General features: G+C 41.8%; 1 protein-coding gene across 5 annotated transcripts in view; it reads left to right on the top strand.

Annotated features, from left to right (window-relative positions):
• Window positions 1-23,846, top strand: part of PHRF1 (PHD and ring finger domains 1) — a 53,085-nt gene that overhangs the window by 16,297 nt on the left and 12,942 nt on the right. For 4 of the 5 annotated variants that reach the window (XM_074997883.1, XM_074997885.1, XM_074997886.1 and 1 more), the window contains 11 exons: window positions 463-698; window positions 3,086-3,169; window positions 4,820-4,944; window positions 7,839-7,939; window positions 9,516-9,688; window positions 13,798-13,863; window positions 14,169-14,298; window positions 14,706-14,827; window positions 16,809-16,996; window positions 18,446-18,562; window positions 21,457-21,611. In XM_074997883.1, the coding sequence (XP_074853984.1) occupies window positions 463-698; window positions 3,086-3,169; window positions 4,820-4,944; window positions 7,839-7,939; window positions 9,516-9,688; window positions 13,798-13,863; window positions 14,169-14,298; window positions 14,706-14,827; window positions 16,809-16,996; window positions 18,446-18,562; window positions 21,457-21,611 (1,497 nt within the window). The remainder of the gene's footprint in view (window positions 1-462; window positions 699-3,085; window positions 3,170-4,819; window positions 4,945-7,838; window positions 7,940-9,515; window positions 9,689-13,797; window positions 13,864-14,168; window positions 14,299-14,705; window positions 14,828-16,808; window positions 16,997-18,445; window positions 18,563-21,456; window positions 21,612-23,846) is intronic. The other variant, XM_074997884.1, reaches the window with a different exon arrangement.

Here is a 23,846-nt window from a genome sequence, read left to right as displayed (position 1 = left end):
GACTAACACGGCCACCCCTTTGATACTCACAATCACTAATAATTTCTGAAAAATCAAATGATCGGAAATGCATGTCTATTCATAAGAACCCTAAAGGGTATAGAGAAGACTTGTTGAATAGATACTGATTTTGAAAATTGTGATGCAGAAATGGTGTCAACTTGATTTCTATTCTTTCACCAGTACTTATTTTGCTGTGTCTTAGCCCACTTTGGGCAAACTGACGACTAATCACAACTCTAAGAGACTTCAGTAGCATCCTTTTCAAAAGGAATCTCTAGTATTTAATAAAGCAGGGGGAGGAAGGGATTGGTGGGAAGAGAAAAATCAATCTAGCTTGAGATAAAAAGATTATCCTCCCTTCCCCAAAGCATCCCCTCCCTGAGGATTCATTCTGGTCATGTGTTTTTCCCACGCTGGAGCCCTGCAATATATTAAAGCTATTTTTTCCTGATTCTCAAGATTCTGAAGATGAGGAAGAGGATGACTGTGCTGAAGAGGAAGAAATGGAAACACCTGCTGGAGAAACAACCATTTCTCTGAAAACAAAGCCACAGACAAATGGAGGGGACATTTCTTCTGATGAGGATGCTGAAAACTGCCCCATTTGCCTCAACACCTTTAGAAATCAGGCTGTTGGCACTCCTGAGAGCTGTGCCCATTACTTCTGCTTGGATTGTATAGTGGAGTGGTCTAAAGTAAGTCATTTTTCTATTATTGTTCTTTTATCCAAAATGGCAAGTTAAGCTTTCAAATTTGTCTGTCGTCTGATCAGCCTGCAGTCATCTGTTGGTAATGATCTGTTCATTTGTGGTAAGGATATCAGCAAGTAGCTGGAATATTCAAATTCACTTTCTGAAGTAAGCATTTTCAAATACCTCGAGAGTGCTCTATTTTACAGGGAACACATCTTGTGGATGGTTACTCTATTTCCATTCTTAGCAATTGAGTCTCCCTGTATCTATTTTTATTTCCTTCTTGCAGCTAAGAGGGATGGGATTCAAGAGCAGTGATGACAATATGACAAAGTGCTTCTGCTCCACAGTCTCTAGGACCGTGGTGTCCAATACACTGTCCATTCGCCGCCTGTGGCAATCAGTTCAATTGATTTTTGACACCACTGCTCTAGGACTTCTATTTCAGGAAGTGGGGAAACCGGTCTCAGAGTTTTGATCAGAGGTGGGCAATAGTTTTTGACAGGCGGCCACTCCAAGAATTTGGTAAGCGGTCAAGGGCCTCATTCTTCATTATATTAATGCAGGAGGTGCATGGTCTGGGGTGGAGGCTGGGTGCAGAAGGAGCTTAGGGTAAGGGATTGGGTGTGGGTGCAGGAGAGGATTCTGACCTGAAGGAAGGACGTAGGAGAGGGTGCAGGGCCTGAGGGGGGTTGTGACCTGGGGCAGGTGTGCAGGAGGAGGTACAGGAGATTGTGGTGCAGGCTTTGAGAGGGGTTAGGGATGAAGGAGAGGGGGCAGAGGGTTGGGGAAAGGGAGGGGCTAGAGGTAGGCTTTGTCTGGGAGGCACTTGCCTGGGCAGCTCCTGACCAGGAACCCTGCCTATCAGCTTCCTCAGCCAGACCCCCTGCCTTCTCTGCCCCTACAGGATGCTCAGAGCAGCCTACAGGGGCCTCGTGTTGCTCTGAACACTGCAAGCCCAGGATGGCGGGGGACAGATACTTTGTTTGCTGCCTGTTCTGCAAACAGCTGCCACTAGCCAGAAATTGGGTAGTGGGAGCTGTGAGATTTAGTGCTCGGCGTGGGGGCAGTGCACAGAGCTTTTCCTCCAGATTTGCAGTGCTCATGGAATCACAGGAATCCTGGCTGAGGCTCCTGCTATGCTGTGAGCCATAATTTGCCTGTCCTGGTCTTCACCCTAGCTCTCTTGCATAGCAGAGCAGGTCAATGTCCGGTGAGCGGGTGACTTCTTCCAGCATGTTTAAAAAGCTGACATGCGTGTTAAGAGCCCTGTTTCATAGCTCTCTATATGTAATTTTTACTGATTTCAGCACATTTTCTGCACACTTACCGTTTAATCTGATTCTGCACAAACAAACATTTGAGTATGGTGTGTCAGACTGTGGGAGTCACCAGGCCCTGCACCCCATCCGCAGTCAGATGTGATTCTCCACAGGTAGAGCAGAAAGTTTATTAAGAGACAGGAACATAGCACAGGACAGACTTATCAGCAAAGACACCAACAGCAGTCAGTACAATTCATCTTGGGGAGAGTAGGCCAAGGCCCTCCTTCCTCCCTCTCAAGTCAGTCAAGGCTGCCCTCTCCACAACGGCACAGTTCAAATTCAAACCAGCCACCCAGTTGTTGACATTACAAAGGGCCTGGAGGGCCCTTGCCTGTGTGTGAAAAGTCATCACGCTGAAACTCCCACCTCCAGTTGTATATTGAGGCTCCACCTAGGGAACTTGAGAGAGACACGGCATCTACTACAGGGCAGTAGGAAACACATGCAGCGTATCAAAGGGAATAAAATCCCCACAAATCCTGCTTTGTCACACATGGGTGGGGGCACAAGAAGACTGACTATATGGTTTGCTCTGAAATATACTTGATCTTGATCCAGAATTAAACAAATAAAAATTAGTATTTACATTCAATAACCGTTTTCAGAATTTAAAATGGTTGATTAGATACACCAGTCATCATTCTCATTCACTTCATCTCTATCTCTCCTCCACTCCCCTCAAAAAGAGAAAAGAAAAGAAAAAAAAAACAAACTTATTTTCATGTCTTAATATTTTTTCATGGAATTGTTTTTCAAAATGATTATACCATTTTATGATTTTTTGTATAGATGCTCTAAATGACCTAGGGATCACTTAGATAATTTACTATGGTCTCTTCTGAAAATCCAGATTCTAGTCTGGAAACTCTGTTTCCACTAGTCTGGTGTAACTTACGGAAGTCAAAGTATAAACCTGGGAAATGAATGTAGGTATGTAATCCTCTAACTAGTGTGGCACATACCACACAAGTAATTGAAAACAGCTCTTTTGAGACTTGAGTTGAGAACAGTGCTTATGACACTAGCTGATGGGATGAGTACTAAACTTTCTTTTTTGCCTTCTAGAATGCCAATTCCTGTCCAGTGGATCGAATCCTCTTTAAATATATTTGCATCCGAGTGCGATTTGGTGGTGAAATTGTAAAAAAGGTAGACCTAATAACTTTCAGAAAACTCAGATTCATGAAACTAGAAAATAATTATCCAGGGACTTAGGTTTCCCTCATGCTATTTATTTGATATTCTTTTATTAAACTGATTACAACCTCTATTCTAATTTGATTGCTTTTTCAGGAAAGTTTTGGTTTCAGTGGGTTTTTTTAATCTAACTATACTACTTATGAAACAAAAAGCAGTCATATATAGAACTTTAAAGACTAACAAAATAATTTATTAGGTGATGAGCTTTCTTAGGGCAGACCCACTTCTTCTTCAGATTTGGAAATATTTCTTTGAAGAAGTGGGTCTGCCCCACAAAAGCTCATCACCTAATAAATTGAAGTGCTATGTGGCTGCTCTTTTGTTTTGTGACAATACAGACTCTCTGTGACCATACTACTTATGTTACATCGCTGAGCGTTGCTTTATTTAAGTCAGAAGGAACGTGGTGGTATGCTTAACTTTCATAGTTACCTGTATTACAAAACCAGAATTAGATTGTAAAGTCTTCTAGTCAGAGGTAAGCTTTGTCTAAGAAGAAAGTGCCTAGAACTGTGTACAGCCCACTGCAGTGCGATTATGAATAAATCCTTGTGAAAAATCTATGTGAGAAGCAGGGAAACAAAGGGGGCAACTGCACGGGGGCCCAGCATTTCTAAGGGGCCTGGAGCTCCTGGCTGCTGCTTCTCTCAGAATAGTAGAGGCGGCCTGGAGCTCTGAGCCCCTTGGAAATCACATGGGAGTGTTACTCCATGTGACTTTGGAGAGGTGGGGAAGAGCCAGCACCACGTGCTCAGAGTAGCATTAAGGGCAAACTGCCTTTGGCCCTGCCTCTTCCCCCTGAGGTTCTGCCGTTTCCAGAGACAGGAAAAGCCAGGCCCCCTTACCCTTTGCCCAAGGCGGTATCTGTAGGTCTGACTGGCACAGAGATAAGATGGAGGAACTATTCTATTTAACAGTACAAAACAGTGCAAATGAGGTAGGCAATGGTGGATCAGATACTGTAGTCCCAATTCCTAGCACCAGAGGTTCAGTGTGGTGATGAAGTCTAATAAACCATTGTCTCGATGAGTTAGCAGTGTCCATTTTTCTTTAATGTGTCAGTCAGCATTCTGTCCATCTTGAAGACAGAATTTCTCTTAGGATTCCAGGGATCTGGTGGCATCTGCTAATAAGATAGCTTATGTATTTCTACTCTTGCCACTGTGTTTCTTATTTATTTTAATGATATCTATGTATGTGACAGTGCTTTGAAATAATCAACTCATAATGCTGCTTTAATAACTTCCAGTGGTGTTTCTTTCCTCACGTTAAGGAAGTCAGAAGCATCTGAACCTGACATTTTCTTACTTCTTGGGCCTTTCACATCTCATTCATAATTTTGAGCTCACTTATTTAGATGGGAGTTTTCTTGTGCTGCTGATATCCAAATAACCTACCATAAATAAGGAGGGTGGAAGGTGGCAACCGTAGCACTTACCTCATAAATGATCATATTTTAGATAGCTTGAACAAAATGGAGGTTCAGTTAGGGCAGAATCAGCAGGCAATATTGCAGTGAATTACTGTTGTGGCAGATATACCAGGGTGGATAAAAAGAACAGATGCTTCTACTTAAAAATGTGAAACTTTCTTGTTTAGATTCCTGTTGAGAATACAAAAGTTCAGGATGCTGATAGCGGGGAGGATGATCCAACCTTCTGTGAGGTGTGTGGCAGAAGTGACCGAGAAGACCGCCTACTGCTGTGTGATGGCTGTGATGCAGGGTAAGAAGGGCTGAAGTCCTCCGTTACTTTGTTTGCAGTCCCAAAGGTGTCCATATCAGGGAGTGAAATGGTCATAATTCACAGCTGTTTTTCAGTACACTCGATTTGTGTGGGCTACCATTCATAACCAGATGAGTAGAGCCCTGCACATTTGCAGATATCTGCAGATGACTATGTATGTCTGTAATCATATTTGAAGATTTTTTTTTTTTTAAACCTGCACAGGACTCTGAAGATGATTGTTGTAGTGGGAGAGGAAAAGGAGTGTGTTTTTTCTTTCTCCTCACTCATCTTCTTTTCCTGAATTAGAATAAGCAAAGTGTATTATCTTTAAGGCAGTTCTAAAAACACTTCTTATATTAAATGGTTGAATAGAGATGTATCGAGATACTCTCATATAGCTTGTGGCCAGAGTCTCTTAAAAGAATTTAAACCTGTTACACCATTTATATCAACCTTGCATACCTGTCCATTGAAATTTAACAAATTGAATGAGTGTCAGTAAGTATAGCTTGTTTTGTGCCTCCATAGCTTGTAGTCTCCAGGTAATTTAAACAATCATTCTTGTCTGGGGTTGTGAAACACTGAAGAAATACAAAATAAATCTTTTGTAACTAAAGAATGCCTAACTCAGAACTCATATTCTTTCTCTGCCCTCTTCTTTTTGTGTTTAAATTTTTTAAAGTAGCCGTCTTAGCTTATTTTGTGTGTAATGGTGTTGTGGCCGTGTTGGTCTGAGAGTATAAGGAGGAGTTAGTTGAAGGAGGTTGGTCAATAAAAGATGTTACTTTCACCTTGTGTCTCAGCTAACTTTGGTTTTCTCAAAATAAATTTCACTCTAATAAAAATGCTGCTCCTTGCAGAATTACAGCTTCTTCAGTGCTTTATTCTCAGGATCTTTTATCTCTACTAGCTCTCTGTTGTAGAACTCTGTGGCTAGGATAAGTCCTACAGAAACCTAGATTATTTTCTTCAAATCGTAAGTCTTCGAATGTCTAAGATTACCTGTCTCTCAGTGATCTGAAATGGGAACAATAATTATATTTCCCATTGTTGTTCATCCTTTGCCTTTAATTTTATAGCTTGCAACTACATTTATAGGGTTATCCTGCCCTTTTAAAGGGAAAGTGTCTCTTGCTACAGGAAGACAGGCCCAGATTTTCCTATACATTTTGGAGTTGTATGAAGGTTTTCATTTGTAACAAAAAGCGTCAGTTATGGAAACGTGCGACAGTAAACGCTTTTTTTATTTGGTATTTGAGTAACCAGAACACTCAAATAACTGGCACCACTCTCAGCTGAAACTCTGGACAGCAGACACCAGGCAGGAACTGGCAGAACAGCATCATGGCTGGGGATTGTAAATTACAGAGTGTGCAAGCAATGTCCCTCTCCTCAGGGCTGCCCCACTCAGTGCCTGCCCTGCATCCCTGTGTGCAGCCTGTGTGCGCAGCTGGCAGGCTCCTCTGCTCTCCTGTCCAATGTCTGCCACCCAGAGCAGCTCCCTGCGTGGCGTGGCGTGGCATCGCATGGCGAGCTTCCCATCATTATCTTTAAGCAGCTCCATGCAGTCCACGCCAACAAGGTAGGGGCAGCGGTTGAGCAGGAGCTGCCACTGGAATGCAGGGGAAAATGTGGGCGGGGCGGGGGAGTGGTTCAACTTGGTTACTGGTGGGGGCTACTGACCCCTGCCTGTGCGTCCCCCCAGCTGCTCTCTATTAACCAGAATATTTGCATATCCAGCAGCTTCCTGGTTGCGGGGCTGCCAGATATGAAAGAGTTTACTGTCATTGGATAGTTGATACTAACTTAAATCTGGCTGGAGAGAGCCACTAATATAATATGTAACCTCAGGCATGGAACTAAGTCCACGCATTTTACTTTTTAGGCTGGGTAACTCACTGGAGAAAATTCATTTAAAATTATCTTGTAGCCATGTAGTTTGACTAGAGACTGCCTCAAAAGATTAAACACTTTACTGACAAGCCTGCCTTTAGCTAATGCGATGCTATTTTGTATTCATGGTGTTGAAAATGGATTAGAGTCAATAAAAGGAACAGAGTTTCATAATCTTAAAAAGTTTCATAATACAACTTCTGTTGATAGCAGTTTTTGAGTCCATCTAGTCATCCAAATTAGTAGGCAAATAATATTTTAAAATATTTATTATAGAAGCAGCATTACCCAAAATTTTGTTGTAAAAATTGAACTGAACCAGTGCACCTCTGTAAAATGTTATGTGGACTCCTGCAGACATGGGCCCCGGTTGTGTAGGTAGCTCTGGGTGAGTGAACCCTTAAGGGCACATGAAGCTTCTAGCCAGTGCAGTTATACAAGATTGTGGTATTGTGGGACGCATCATCAAATATCTCCGATGAATGCCTGCATTATATTTATATGGGATTTATATTCAAAGCTACACAATCTCAGGTAGATCCAATCTGTGGTTTACAGCAAAGGAAAGAATTCAGTAGTATCAATAACCTTGATCTTTAGAAACTGGCATTATTTCAAATTATCCTCTCCAGAGTACTTTGAAGTTTTTTTCCCTGCTCTGTATTTGCTATCTTTCTGGGAGTTTGATACCAGCCACAACAAGTACCCAGGTGGGATGCAGAATTTTCCGAGGCTTGGGTCATTAAGTGGTCAAAAGGAACTTCTGGAAATCCTTAATGAATCCGTAACACTCTTACAACTAGCGGGAGGCTTTATTGTTTTGGAAACTAATAGAATCAGCTCCATAGACTGCAGTTTAGGGCAGGGTTTCTCAGAGAATTATTAAATGTCTGCTCACGTGTGAGATGAGTACTTTATATGGCCTTTGGATGGAATAAAAAACTCCTTTTTTTTCTTTCAATAATGGTAAGAATCTCATTGTGTGTTTGCTTTTGTAGATACCACATGGAATGCCTTAACCCACCTCTGAGTGAGGTACCCGTGGATGAATGGTTCTGTCCAGCATGTGTGCCGGCTAATGCTGTTGCTGCTGCTGGTGGCAAGTATTTTAATTAAAACACACTTTTTACCCTGATTTGGATCATGGAAAGCAGCTGTTCTTGAAAGAGATGTTGTTTAGATTCCTCCATCCTATTGTCTTGGTGGGCAGCCTGTTTTGGGCTTATTAACTGGGAAAGTAATGTTGTATATTCAGATTTTATTCAGGGATTGTAAGATACAGTGTGACTTGGAAGTGCATTGTTTACTAGCCCTATCCTGGCTGAGAGCAACAGAGTAGAAACAGCAACAAAGGGTCCTGTGGCACCTTATAGACTAACAGAAAAGTTTTGAGCATGAGCTTTTGTGAGCACAGACTCACTTCATCAGATGCTGGTCTTGGAAATCTGCAGGGCCAGGTATAAATAAGCCAGAGCAAGAGTGGGGATAACAAGGTTAGCTCAGTCAGCAAGGGTGAGGCTTACTACCAGCAGTTGATCTGGAGGTGTGAACACCAAGGGAGGGGAAGCTGCTTTTGTATTTAGCCAGCCATTTGCAGTCTTTGTTTAAGCCTGAGCTGAGGGCGTTGAATTTGCAGATGACTTGTAGCTCAGAAATTTCTCTTTGGAGTCCGGTCCTGAAATTTCTTTGCTGTAGGATAGCTACTTTTAAGTCTGCTACTGTGTGGCCTGAGAGATTGAAGTGCTCTCCTATGGGTTTTTGTATATTGCCATTTCTGATATCTGATTTGTGTGTGTTTATTCTTTTACGTAGAGACTGTCCAGTTTGTCCGATGTATATAGCAGAGGGGCATTGCTGGCACATGATGGCATAACTTATATTGGTAGATGTGCAGCTGAATGAACCCATGAAGGTGTGGCTGATCTGGTTAGGTCCTGTAATGGTGTTGCTGGTGTAGATGTGTGGGCAGAGCTGGCAACGAGGTTTGTTGCATGGATGGGTCCCTGAGTTAGTGACTGTGGTGCAGTGTATAGTTGCTGGTTAGGATTTGCTTCAGGTTGGCAGGTTGTCTGTGGGCAAGGACTGGTCTGCCTCCCAAGGCCTGTGAAAGTGGGGGATCGTTTTCCAGGATGGGTTGTAAATCCCTGATGATGCGCTGTAGAGGTTTTAGCTGAGGACTGTAGGTGATGGCTAGTGGTGGTCTGTTGGTTTCTCTCTTGGGCTTGTCCTGTAGTAAGAGGCTTCGTGGCACACGTCTGGCTCTGTTGATCTGTTTTTTCACTTCTTCAGGTGGGTATTGCAGTTTCAAGAGTGCTTGGTAGAGATCTTGTAGGTGTTTGTCTCTGTCGGAGGGGTTGGAGCAAATGCAGTTATATCATAGTGCTTGGCTGTAGACAATGGATCGTGTGGTGTGTCTGGGATGAATAGAGTAGAAACAATTCTTCTTCATGCTCAACAAATCACGTAGCTGGCTGAAGGAGAGGCACTATCTGGCTCTGGATATATTTGTGTTACCCTCCTTACCAAAGGGTCCATTTGCTCTGATGCAGTATGTGTGTGTGGATGCCTGATGCAGGAAATAGAATGAGTATCTTGATTTAGATTCTTTAGTAAAATTTTCAACTCTAGAAAGAATGTATACTGACAAGTGATCTCAGAGGGCTTTTTCTGTTCAGATACAGATCATGTGAGTGAAGAAGAGGTTGCAGCACTCATGGCGGATGTCACCCCTACAACAAGTAGGCTACGTCTCAACGTCCGAACACGAGCAATAGCCAGGACTCGACAGAGTGAACGAGTTAGAGCAACAGTGAACAGAAACCGGATAACAACTGCTCAGCGAATTCAGGTATTAGAAAATGTCCAGTTAGCTTAGAAATATAAACGTAAAATGTAAAAACAAACCTCTGAAAGAATCTCTTAAGAGAGTTAAAACAAACTCACTCATTACTAGCTCATCAGGCTAGGTAGTAACTGAATGTTGATTGTCCAGGATTAAGTGATTGTATTCTGGCAACTAGAGACAGATCTCATGTTGTGCCTTGTGGTAAGCAAATCATAGAGATTCAGAATTGATTTGAAAAGTACACTAGTTATCAGCCCTCTCTGGAGACGTGCATTTTAACTTGAATTGCAAGAATATGTAAATCTGAATCCTCCAAGGGATGTTGATCCACAGTTCAATCCGCCCACTCTTTTGCAAAACTATTCATTTTTCCTTCTATGGTCATGATTGGAATAACTAGGGTACTCCAGATAAGAACTACTGAAATGCATTGAAAACTCAGGAAGCTCTTGGCTTTAGCTAATGCTGTTAGGGCTTCACTTGCAAAATCATGGAAACTCTTAATTCAGGTCCCAAACTTTCAGGGTTTATAGACTGTTCAGAGGTTTTGTCTGTACCCAGGACTGAGGGTATATCCTGGCGTTCTTCTTAATGGTCTCAGACATTAATTTTTCAGTAATGTTATATGAGGCTTTCCCTTCCCTTTTGTTTGCTAGTCATGCAGAAAAATTGGCAAGTTGCAAAAACGTCTGTTTCAGTTATTGAAAGTATCAAAGTTGCAACCAAAACGTGTTCTATGTGCTTGCAAAACTGCGAGTTTTGTCAAGTAAAATTCTACAAAGAGAATCTGACCTAGATAAAAGAGAAGACAGTGAAAGGGAGAAGGAAAAGAGTAGGTTTCTTTTTATAGTCCAGTGGCAGGTGAACGGATGGCGATTGTCAGTTTGAGGTTGGTGTCATGGCTCTTCCCTGAGTGATATGCAAAGTGTCTAATCATCCTGAGGTCTGGATTGAAGGTGGGGTCCCTGTTGGATGATATTTCTTTCCCCCTACCCATAGCCCCCTGAAGGTGAAAGCTGGCAGTCTGACAGGTCAGTAAAACAAAATCTAGATAATCTTGATACCTTTTAACTTGGAACAGAAAACAAAGAAAAATTAAAAGAAAGAAATAAAAAAGCAACAAAATGACAAAAGGAGAATGGAAAACCAAGATCTTCCCTTCCAAGTTACTCAGTCTAAGGTACTGTCTTAGCTTCCTGTGAGCTGAGAAGTATATCAGATGTCTAATCCAAACAATCACATTTAAAAATGGATCTTAAACAAACAAAAAGAAAGTGAAATATAGCAAGAAGCCCAGTTGTCAAAATGAAGTTCTAGCATGTGTTGGATCCTTCATAACATGGTTTAGGTTAAGTGATTTCAGAACTTTCTCCAAAGGGCCCTAATAAGCTTAAATGTGGTACGCTTTCTTCAGCAGATAGGTCGCATCAAATCATATGTTGCCACAACTCCTCACTCCAAATATTTAGCCCGTGCCCCAAATTTAAAAATTATGAGTAACACAGTAAAAATCCCACAGCTTGCTGGATGTATTTTTGAAAAAAAAATATAGAGAAAGCAGTTGGAAATGTTTCCTTTCTTTGCCTAGCTCTAACTGCTCGATATAGTCACACCAGCAAAGTGTTTTGAAGCAAAGGTTTTGCAGGGTAACTGCTAGTATTTTATTATTGTCTTTCCCTGCTTGTTTTAGAAATACAGTGTGTAGCTGTCTCCCTGCAGATGAGAGAGGTGGTGCACGGGGACTTAATCGTTGCATAGTAGTGCAAGACTGGGTGCCAAGTACGTCCCGTTCAAGAAGCCATTCCGAGCTCCACTTCTCCAATCTGCAGAGATGATTACAAACTTTCCCTAGAAAGGTATTATTGCTCACTTCATTTTTTTAAAAAAGAACACGTTTTACTCTAGTTGACACTTAGATTTGATCTGCCCAAATAAAATTCCAATACCTGAGAGGAGATCTTCTGCTGTGCCCCTTGGCACATACAGAAAGTCTTGATTTCAGATCCTCGGATAACTCTAGAATTTGGAAAAACAGAAACCTTTGTGTAATTTGTGCTTTATTACAGATGTTCCTTGTATAGTTAACATTGTCAGTGTTCAGATCCCCCAGCTCCTTTATCCCCCACCCCCCCACACACAACAGAAATGTTCATGTGTGGCACATCTTGGTACCCACACAGCTTAAAATGCAATTCTGCCCTAATGAATACCTTTACAAAAAATACATTTGGAGGGTGTGTTTTGACATTAAAAGTACGTTCATTAGGCTTCAATGCTCACACTCCATTGAGATGAAAATTTCTTGTGTCAGCTATTGCTTATATCAATTTGCCTTGTTGTCTGGTGTTTTGCATCACAACACACTTCCAAAGCAGTCTTGCTATCTATAGGAGTTTATAGGTAAAAGTTGTATTTTGTAAGTTTATAGTTACATATTTTAAAATATAAATATATATTCAGTGTAATAGGTTGGTACACTGTGGCTACGTCTACACTAGCCCAAAACTTTGAAATGGCCATGCAAATGGACATTTTGAAGTTTACTAATGAAGTGCTGAAGAACATATTCAGCGCCTCATTAGCATGCGGGTGGCCGCGGCACTTCGAAGTAGCCAGGGTCCTTTCAAAAAGGAGCCCCATCTGAATGAGCCGCGCAGCGGCAAGCCACATCAATTTCGAAGTGCCGTGGCCGCCCGCATGCTAATGAGGTGCTGAATATGTACTTCAGCACTTCATTAGTAAACTTCAAAATGGCCATTTGCATGGCCATTTCGAAGTTTTGGGCTAGTGTAGACGTAGCCTGTAAATGTGCTGTCAGCATGAGTTACTCTGAAAGTGAGCTAATATTTACTTATGCCACATTTATGGTGGTTTGAAATTGGGGCATCGGGGGAAGAGCAGTGTAATATGTGGTGTAGAAGTGGTTTTCACAAACCTATAGCGCTGAACTAAGCTGGTTAGGTTAGAGCAGTAGATCTCAACCTTTCCAGACTACCATACCTCTGAAACCAAAGCCCTGCTGCCAAGAGCTGAGGCATGTAACTTAGTTTCATGGGGCTCCCTGTAACTCCAGCCTTACACATGCGACCCGCATGTTGAAACACTGATTGAGATGAGTTGATGTATCCTTGGAAGATATCGAAGTACTCCCAGTGGAACTGGTTGAGACCCACTGGTTTAGAATGTGGTGGTGTTTACATTTTATGCCGAGGTATGACAGTTGTGCTGCTACTGGACAGTCGAGAGCTTTCTGGTCTCCTCTGGATGATCAGACTTTGGGTATGTCTACACAACTCACCCACACTTCTCAGGCTTCAAAGCCCAAGCTACATCTTCACAGTGCTGTTTATGCAGCTGTTTTTAGAGAGCTAGTGCGAATCCAACTAGCTTGAGCATGTTGATCTAGAGCAGGGGTATACAAAGTGGGGAGTGGGCCCCTTGGGGAGGGTGCAGGGGTGTGAAATTTCATATGGGTGGTGCAGTATGATTGCCTGCCAGGTGTCAGGCTCATCCATTTCAGTAAATGTTGAAATGTATTACTGTTTTTGTGTGTGTGCACTCACATGTATATACCAATTAATGAACTTTTTACATTCTATCTACTTATTTTCTTACACATGCTAAATGGGATTTTTTTTCATATGAACATAACCGAAATTTTCATTGGTTTGGATTACATTAGACAGGTTGGGGAAGGTGGGGAGGTGCCTACTAATTGCAGGGATGAAAAGTGGGGCCCGATGTAAAAAGTTTGCTCACTCCTCATCTAGAGGATGAGCTTCAGAATGCTGTGCAGATCTACACGTCTTATCCTGAGCTTTGTATTTCAAACTTGAAACCTTCAACAGCTGGATCTTGGAGGTGGCTGCACATCTCTTGTGCAAGGGAAAAGGGATGAGTCATGAAATATTAGTTCTTGCTTGTTGTGATGAAATGACACTGTAGCGGAGTCTCTTTCTTATCCTTAAAGTCAGCTTCAGGATACTAGTGTTCAGATTAGTTGCCTTTGGTTTGTCTCTGTGGGGCTTTAAGGGGAAAATGTAGCCAGAGAAGTGAGGAAGCTAAAATCTTGGACCTCATGCTGCCTTTACTTTGCTTTCATTTTTGGTCAGCGTGGATTACTCTGCTCTGGGGGACTTCTGTGGATGGGAGGAGAGAGAGAAGGTGACACAGTGACAGTGAGTGTGAGAGTCTCCTTCCAGAGTAAAGCATTGGTGTAAAAATGTCCCTGTCATCTAACACTGAAGCAGATTTAAAAAGCCATGGCAGTTTTCACTTGAGATACTGCATGTCCTGGTGATACAAGTGACTTACTTTTAAAGGTGAACTATTGCCTTTTGACAGCCTGCTTCATTATGGTAGGGGAAAACAATCTCTCGTGCCAGATCACAATTCCCTTTATAAACAAATGCAACAAAACTATCTCAAACCTTTGATTTTACGGTGTATATATAATTTATGTGATTTCTTTTCTGAAATGCAGCATGTGCCGAGGTATCTGATGTCTTCTCTTCTTGATGAAACAATTGAGGCAGTTGCAGCAGGGCTAAGCACAGCGGTATATCAGAGACCTTTGACACCACGGGCCCCAATCAGGCAGAAAAGAAAAACTGGTAAGGAGATCAGAGCCCTTTCAGGAATCCTAGTTTACAAAGTAAAAAGTTTGAGGAAACAAAGCATGAGACATTCTAAAGACAGGACCGCGTATCTGTCGGTGTCCTCCACATTACTGCATGATTTCATTACTCTAATGCTTTTAAAGAGAATTTCAATCAAGTTAAAAGCTAGTGACATTTAAACTGAGCTCTCCTATTCTTGTGCTTCCAACTTCACTATTTAATTCTAGCTTGGGATCCTTTGACCACATTACATCTTTTTCTTTTGTAAACTTTTTCCTAGTCTGTAGGGAAACTTTACAGGTGTGTGTGTGTGTATGTGCGTGCGTGCGTGCGTGTGTGCGTGCGCACGCGCACATACTTCTGCTTGTCAGTCTAATACTTTTCTACCCTTGTCTTTGCAGGTAGAAAGAGGAAAGTTGGCAGAAAAACTCAGACAAAGTCTTCTGTTGGGAAAAAGAGTTCAGGGACAAGGATCAAGAGACGTAAGCATCGAGTAAAGAGGATAAAGGGGAAGAAGATGCAAGTAAGTTTAGATGTTAGCTTATGCTAGTGTAAAAATCTGTACCATTGTTAATTTCCCTGGTGCAAACCTAAGGCTGCTATAAGCCATGACACAAAATACATTGTTTATAATGACAGCAAGAATGACTTGAATATAAGTAAATTATGTACAGTGTATACGCTTAGAAGAATTATATTTAATTATATTAATATAGGAGCTTTTTTCATCTACTTACTACTCAGTACTGTGCTCAGTAAATAATGTTGAAAGGTACTTGTGTTCCCACTGTAGCATTGTGTGAGAAGAGATTTGGGGATAGCTATGTTAATTGTTAGTTCTCAAGTAACAAGCAGTCCTGTAGCACCTTAAAGATTAATGAATTTATTTATTAGGTCATCAGCTTTTGTGGGTGAGATCCACTTGTTTAGATATTTTCTTGAATAAATACATTTTTAATTTTTAAGGTTCTACACAATTGCTTGTTATGCAACAAACCTCATTGTGTTTCTGATTTGAACCAGTAGTACTAGGTATTATGAGCCTTTTTTTCTCAAACTCTTCCACTCACATCTCTGGGATACAGGAGTTTCCTCACTCCTGCTGCAGTCTGGGGGAATTGGTACATTTTACACCGAGTGCAGACTGGGCGTCATTTTCTCAAGGCATATGGCATTTTAGTGGTGCCCCACGAGGAGGAACAAAACTAGCCCTAGGATTGGACAAAACAAGAGGGACTTTGCCACTAGTCAAAGACTTCAGCATTAAGTGAATGGCCGACGCTTGCTTGGATGGTGGGCTCAGTGGAAAGATGAGGAGGAAATGAGTCTGGGTATTTTCTTGGAAGTTAGTCTGATAACCTCTAAGCGTATTTGTGGCTTGCTGCCAAATCTCATAAGTGTGCCTGCTATTCACTGTATAAATTAAACCCTGTGGATTTTTTCCTGTTGTCTGGCCAGTGAACTGACATTTTGGTTTGACACCACCCCATCCTCACTTGCAATTTGAGTCTTCATCATTCTAAGTCCACTGATAAGCAATGGGATTTTTGCATTCATATAATTTCCGGTTTATGGCTACATCTTGTATTATAAACATAGACATTTACTACTGGGATAAGGGATTTCTCATCTGTGTGGTGAATTCACCTCTTAAAGAGACGGTAGCTAAGCTGATAGAAGGATTCTTCTGTTGACCTAGCAGTATCTACAGCGGGAGTTAGGTCACAATAGCTAAGTAGTTTAGGGCATGACGTTTTTCACAGCCTTCAGCATCATGGCTAGACTGACCCAAGTGCTTGGCGTAGATCAGGCCTACATCAATTGAGAAGCTCTTAATGTTTCCAAAATCACTCTTCCAGTATGACTTGGTGGTGGATAGTATTCTAGTTTGGATTCTGCTGCACAGCACACACTTCATCTCTTGTCATACTCTGATTTACATGGTGATTACTCCTTGCCGTTACAACTTTCCCTTGCCACAGCCTTTAGAGCAGTTGAGAAGTTTGACAACATCCCTTTTGAATGACATACTCTTGTGTTAAGGTATCCTATGTTAGGCATTAACTTTGAGTGATCATTTAAATCTAATATGTGCTATTTACCAAATGTCTATACTAGAAGCATGACATACAGATTCAATAAAAATGTTTTTAAACAGAAATGTAAAATTACCCTCAATCTATGTAAATTCCATTATTCTGACTACAATACACTATATGAAAATAGTGAACAAGTCAGTCTTTGCCATACCTGATGTACATGAGTGAGAGAAATTGGGGCCTGTGGCATAGAAGGCACTTCTCCCCAATTCCTTCAACCCTCTGCCAACTTCAGCCCAAATCAAAGTAAAACAGTTTTTTCCAAGCTGCCACATGCTTTAAGTGCCATGTATCACATTCTCTTCTCTCTTTACGCTTATAGCTAATTGGTATGTTGATAGAGACCTGTGTTATAATGCATAGTTGTCAACACTTTTTTTTTTTCCCCCTCTCCTCACTCTCCAGGTAAAAAATGAGGTTACTTCTCGCTCCCGTATTGCAAGAACTCTTGGCCTTAGTAAACCAGTACATGGAGCTTCAATCCCCTCTGTATATAAACCAGTAGAACCTTCACTTGGTCTTATGAGAGCAGATATTGGTGCAGCTTCTCTTTCTGTGTTTGGAGATCCCTATGAACTGGACCCGTATGACAGGTAAGATTTTGGGATCAAGAACACAGAGCTGATATTTATCAGATGTGTTTTGACGTTTTTGTTAAATAAAAGGCTGCTCTCAAAAGATTGTGTCTTGGAGGTCACAGCAGTTACAGATGCCATGACTTTCAGAGACATTTTCTCCTTCAGCCCCAGCATGGCGGGTCTGGAACTGTTGGATGGCAGAGGGCTCCCACATACACCTCCAAGCTGTTGCAGCTGGGGGATGCTGGACTTCCTGCCCCTCTACAGCAGGGCTCAGGCTTGGTTGGACTCTCATTCCTGCATCAGTTGCATTTTTGTCGTTGTTTGTAATAATAGTTAGGGGCCAGATACAGCCTCTGTGAATTTTTATTTATTGCCCATGACCTGACCCAGACTTTTGCTAAAAACAACAGTGACAAAATGTTAACCTTAGTTGTCATATTTACCAGTAATGTAAAACTACAGACCAAAATAACTAGAATCTGTGCCCAACTTGTGACTTTTTGGCAGGGCTTGATTTTCAGACATGGCTGAGCGTATCCACCCTCTAAAAATCAAGCCGTTTTAAAGAAGTCGTACATTGGGCGCACACAAAGCATTCATCACTTTTTGTCATCAGTGTGTGAAGCTACCTAAGTGTCTGTAGAATCTGATTCTTGTTAACAAACCAGTGACCGACTGTGTATTACGAAGTAGTTGGAATTTTTTTGGAGGAGGGTTGTTCTGAGGATGGTGAAAGTACAGTAAATCTGTAGGGTTATTAGGATTGCTTCTCTACCATCTCCCTACAATTTTAGAACTTGAATCAGAAGAAATCTCACCAGATGAAGTCAAAATGCCACTTCTGAGTTAATTCTCTCATCTTTAAATCTGACCCCTCTTTTTAAAACTTAATCTTAAATTTGAAAAATCATATTTCATCATTCCCATTAAAGGGATACTGCCCATTTGAAGTGTAATACATTTTAGAAAATAGACTCAGGGGTTGCCATGTTAGTCTGTAGCTTCACAAATAACAAGCAGGTCTGTAGCACCTTAAAGACTAACACATTTATTTATTAGCTACTAAGCTTTCGTGGGTAGAACCCACTTCCTCAGACCTGAAGTGAGTCTTACCACGAAAGCTCATTATGAAACAAATACATTTGTTGGTCCTTAAGTTGCTACAGGATAGCTTGATATTTCAGAAAAGAGAGCTTCTAATAAGGCACCATCGCTTGAATAGCCCCTGAATTTATGCAGTTTTATAGGTATGCTTACTTATATGTTAAAATTTGTTTCCTTTTGCAGTTTTGCAATGCTAATGCAAACAACTATTAAGAATTATTGTATGTGAAAAGTTGACTAAAAGAAAGGGAGGAAGCTTTTGTTCTGTTCTTCCAGTTTGAGTAGTCTTCACGATGGTATCAACTGTAGATAAATGTTCAAAGTTTAACAGTTTTCCTTTGTTTGTGTCTTCAATAGTGAAGAGACTCCAGCCAACCCTGCTTCACCTGTGAGCGCCAAAAGGAAAATTCTTTCCCAGTCAGCGTTACGATCTCATCAGCCTGTGGCTAGACCCATTTCTGTGGGACTTTCTGGGTAATGCAGCCAAAGTATTATTTTTCTAATTATATAAAACAAACATTTACAGAAGGCATTTAGATTATAGGACTGATTGTGCTTTCTTACTGGATATCCTGAATAAGAGCACATTTTGGCTCTTCTTGGACACTTTAAGGAACGAGAACACACTTTACACAAATAACACTTCAGTTAGTGTAATTACATCTAGACACCTTCAGTTGAGTAATTTTTTTCCTTAGGGCATCTAGCCTTGTGCTTTAAATGTTCATACGTTATCCTTGCTGGCTCCTTTTTCAGTAGCTGTAACTGCCATATTGAAGTTTCAAGCTTGGATGCAATCCCTTGTTCTGACGTGGTCTGGCCTTTTTTTTTTTTTTTTTTTAAACTTTAAATGTTGTATTTAAACACATGTCTGGGACCACTGATCAACTTGCAGTTATGCTCAGTTAAAAAGGTGTCTGACATGGTGTGTATCACAAAAAGGGATCCTCTTATTGCCTTTCAGAAGTCTGAGCACGTAACAAGCATTACACAATGCAGTGCAACAAGCTGCTTATAACCTGAGGAGGAGATTAGTAAAATAGCAGATGATCTGGGTAATCTGTTTGCTTTGCCATTTGATACGGTTTTAGGTGGAAACTGAGGAAAGAGTGTTCCATTTCAACCTCTGGGTATATATACTGGGCATTCAGTGACTCAGCTTTCCTTGGTTCAAATGAGCAGCAGAATATTTGGGACAATATCCCTTTAATAAACTAAACAGGAATGGAATGCTGCAACTAGGAGGTTCAGTTGCAGTTGAATGGAGGAGTTGGCTGAAGAAGTGCAATGAGGCCTTCAGAACTTCAGTGTGCTGGCGGCTGTGAGAGATGGGACAGAGCTGGGTGAATGGGGAGAGTCAAGGGACAGGTACAGGTGTGTGAGGAAAAGGTAGAGTAAAAAAATCACTTGGACAAGGAGACAGTGAGTGAAAAAAGTGTGGGGAAGAGAAGACTGGACCCCTGCCCCCTCACCCAAAAAAGCAGGGTGGGGGAGCTCCAAGTCATCAGCTCACTGCTTTGGTGGTACGATGGGTTTAAGAGGCCGCCTGTCATACAAGAAAGATAAGGTGAAGAATAATATGGTCATTGCCTCTTGGCTATTTGGTATTTCTCCACTTCCCCTCCTCTTGTTCAGTGGAAGGGGATTTGGGAAGTCTCATTGATCCTGTGGGGTGGCTTTGGGGGTATTTTCTTATTCATAAGGCAGAATTATCTGTAAATCAACATCTCTAAAGACATCATTTGATTGGATTACTTCTCATCAGAACTGTGAGGAGAACATTTTTAATGTACAGTATAGTTCTACTGTGTAAGCATATAATTCTGGCATAAACAATACTTAAGGTGGGCTGCTGTTCACTTTGGATAACAAAAGATTCAAAGAGAAGAATATTGGCATTCAAGACGAGTTGTTATAAAAAGATCCTGAGAGTAGGATGGATGCTGAAGGTCACCAGCAAGGAATTAAATAGGAAGATACAGCTGAGAGAGATCCAACTGCAGAAGATTATACAATGGAAGTTACAGCTATTCAGGCATATCTGCAGAATGAACAACAAATCAAGACCCTGGTATTCGTCGTAATGGACGATTCGAATAGGAGAGGCAGATCCCACAGATAATGGGTAGATGATATAGTAGATTGGTGTGGAGCTAGTCCGCAGAAGCTAACCCACTTTGCACCGGACAGGGAAAGATGGAAGGAAATAGTGAGAGAGGCATTGGACACCAATGGCACTGAGGCCATGGTGGTTGCTGATGATGATCACTTTGTGCTCATCAGCAACTGAAGTGGAGTGCCCCAGTAGGCACTGGGACCCCTGCACTTGCTCTGTCCTTCAGATATGCCTACTGGAGCCTCAGAGGGCCAAAAATAGTTGAGAGTTAAGGAAGTTCTAGAAACAAGACCTATGAGTAGGAATCCTGTAAAGTGATGCCTCTAATAATTTCTTTAATGGCTCAATAATGCAGAAAGAGGGCTTTGTTTTGTCTATAAATGAGCCCATTAATATGGTGCTTGGATTTATCATGCACTCTGGATACTTCACAGTAGGTGCCCATAAATCACTCAGGCTGCTACTACACTACCATTCTTCCATTGGAGGTGCCATGGTAATGAGGCAATTTGAAGCAGGCTAATGAGGTGCTAAAGTGCATATTCAGTGCCTCATTAGCATAATGGTGGCTGTGCAAACAGACTTCGAATTGCAGATTGATAGTCAAGGTGGAAGCAGCTTTGAAATAAGCACCTCACTTCGACATTCCCTTACTCCTATAGAACTAGATGCACTCTGACGCCTCCTGAGCCGGCTTTGAATTGCCTCATTACCATGGCACCTCTGATGAGAGAATTGTAGTATAGTAGCAGCATCAGTTAACTTTAGGACATTCTTTGAGACAGTAAATTAGTAGCATTGCTGAAATGGGGAGGAAAGCTGGAGATATGCTTATTGTGGAATTCTGAATGACTTTCCTTTTTTTTCTTTTTTAAACCCCAAACAATTGGGCGATGGTCTCGAGTAGTATTATTTCAGAGGGCCACTCAGCTGAAAACACTTGGTTTTAATTCTGATCTCATGCTGCAGAGCATACCAAAGACATGCAGGTTTCTGACAGAACGACTTGCTTTATTATCTTGTGGCACCCATCCAGAGGGTAGGTATTTTGGCCATCACTCAGTAGAGTGAGGCAAGAGCTCAATGTCTTTTGTGAAGCCACCTCCTGTAAGGGGAACTGTACCAGCTGAGTACATCATTCTTTTGCATGCCCCCAGTAGCTGATCTTAGTTTTATGGTAATGTAACCTGTTTGTACGGTTTGAGAGAGCTCTGTAAAAGTAAAGAAAATGTAACACTCCTGTAACCTGCAGGAGCAGTGTGCCTGTCTTGATTCCTGAACAAGAAGCAGAAGCCCCCGCTGTGCCTGACCTATTGGGAAGTATCCTGTCTGGACAGAGCCTCCTCATGATGAGTGGATCTGATGTGGTCATCAATAGAGATGGATCGCTGACAGCAAAGAGGGCAGGTGAGGGTTTGTATTCTCAGTTCTTAATTGTTTGGTATTTAGACATGCAAGTCTCTGTCTTAGACATTACATGGCTGTGTCTATACTTGCATTTCTCTTTCAAAAGAGTCATGCAAATGAGGGAAATTGAAAATGCAAAGGAGATGCATATTTACATGTCTGGTGCTTCCTTTGTATATTCTTTCGAAAGAAGAAAAGCAGTGTAGACTTGGCTCTTTTGAAAGTAAATCCCATCTTTGAAAGAACACTTTTTTCCCTTTTTTGTAAGAAGGAGGGTTCTTTCGAACATGGGGTTTACTTTCAAGAGCCCCATCTACGCTGCTCTTTTTCTTTTGAAAGAAGCTCTTTGAAAAGAATATGCAAATGAGATGCTAGATATGTAAATCTGCACCTCATTTGCATGCCTCTTTCAGAAGAGGAAAGCAAGTGTGGACACAGCCCATATGTGCTAAGCTATGTACTTAATTTTGAGCATATACATAATCAGGGTGGTAGGTACCAACTAGTGTCTCCTATTTTAATTGGATTGACTTAAGGTCATTGAACTGGTTTAATGGGAGGTGGTGATTGTCATTTGTATAAGTAGGGCCCTACCAGATTTACAGTCCATTTTGGTTAATTTAAAAGTCATAGGAATTTATAGAGGGTCAACCTGCATTTTTAATCTGGACTTCTCTTGTCCAGCAACATCCACAGTCTGATATCCTGTGAGTGCTCAGCAGCTGATATGCTTATAGAGAAAAAGCAAGAGTCCTGTGCTCAGCAACTCCTTCAGCCTCCTAGAGTTTCTGGAGCACCACAAATAGCTGATTAGTGGGATTCAAGCTTGGTGAGGAGAGGGAGAGGAGCAGAGACTGGGGGGAGTTCGGGGGGAAGAGGTTGGGTGGCTGTGGAGACTTGCATCTGGGGGCTTGGAGCAGAGTGCTCCCTTCCCTAAGTTAGCCACCAGAGCAAAGCCCAGGCCTGGTGTCAGCTGAAGGGCTGGCACTAATCTCCCCTGGTCTGGCAAATTCCTGGTTCACGATCAGTCAGGTCCCAAGGGTACTGGACCAGGGAGACTGAACCTACAGTACGTAACGTGATTTTGGCAATTTAAATCTGAAATTTCACTATGTTGCAATTGTCGGCATCCTGACCCAAATGGAGTGGTGGAGGGGGGTGTCATAAGGTTACTGTAGGGCTGTTGCAGTACTGCTACCATTAAATCTGCACTGCTGCTGGCAGCAGCATTACCTTCAGAGTCGGTTAGCTGGAGAGTGGTGTCCAGAAGCCCACCTTTGGAGGCAGAGGCTGCTGCTACACTACCTTGGTCCTGTCGGAGGGGCCATGGTAATGAGGCAATTCAAAGCAAGCTAATGAGGCGCTGACATGTATATTTCAGAGCCTTATGAGCATAATGGTGACTGCATGAACAAACTTTGATTTTCAGATTGAGAGCTAAGATGGGGGCATCTTTGAAACCAGCTCCCCGCTTCGACATTCCCTTACTCCCGCAGAACTAGAATGAAGTAAGGGAATGTCGAAGCAGGGCACTTACTTCAAAGCTGCCTCCATCTTCTGTCAATCTGAAAATTGAAGTTTGTTCACACAGCTGCCATTATGCTAATGAGGCGCTGAATATGGATGTCAGCACTTCATTAGCTTGCTTCAAATTCCCTTCAGAGGGGCCATAGTAATGAGGCACCATGGTAGTGTTGCAGCAGCCAGAGTCACTGCCCAGAAGCATGCAGAGCAGAAGTGAGGATGGAGTGGCTTGACGTTGCAGAAGGAAAGGTGGTAATATTATGACCTTTTCTAAAATAACATTGCATCACCCTACAACTCTCTCTTGGGTCGGGACCCCCAATTTGAGAAATATTGGTCTCCTTCTGTGACGTATGGTATAAAAACGCACAAATGGCCATGTTTCACAGGGGGAGACCAAATTGCACAGTCCATGACATGTTTTTCATGGCCATGAAATTGGAAGGGGCCTATGTGCAATTACTGAATGGTAGCTGTTTTATTTACTACAACTGTTTGTGAACTGGATGAAGCATGGGGACCTTAAAACCCAGTTTTTCTGGAATTTCACATTTCACTTGTTTGTTGTTTGTGAAACACGCTTGTTAATGGTATCAACAGACAAACGAGGAGTGGTGTAGGTTAAGTTAAATACTTGGCCAAGTACGTACTGAATTCATATGGTCAGATACACACGCTTTCTTGATTTAATCATTCTTATCTTTGAAAATA

This window comes from Carettochelys insculpta, chromosome 6, assembly GCF_033958435.1.
Source record: "Carettochelys insculpta isolate YL-2023 chromosome 6, ASM3395843v1, whole genome shotgun sequence".
NCBI lineage: Eukaryota > Metazoa > Chordata > Testudines > Carettochelyidae > Carettochelys > Carettochelys insculpta.
The sequence above is the reverse complement of the archived record's forward strand: the minus strand, read 5'-3'. Positions and strand labels throughout refer to the sequence as shown.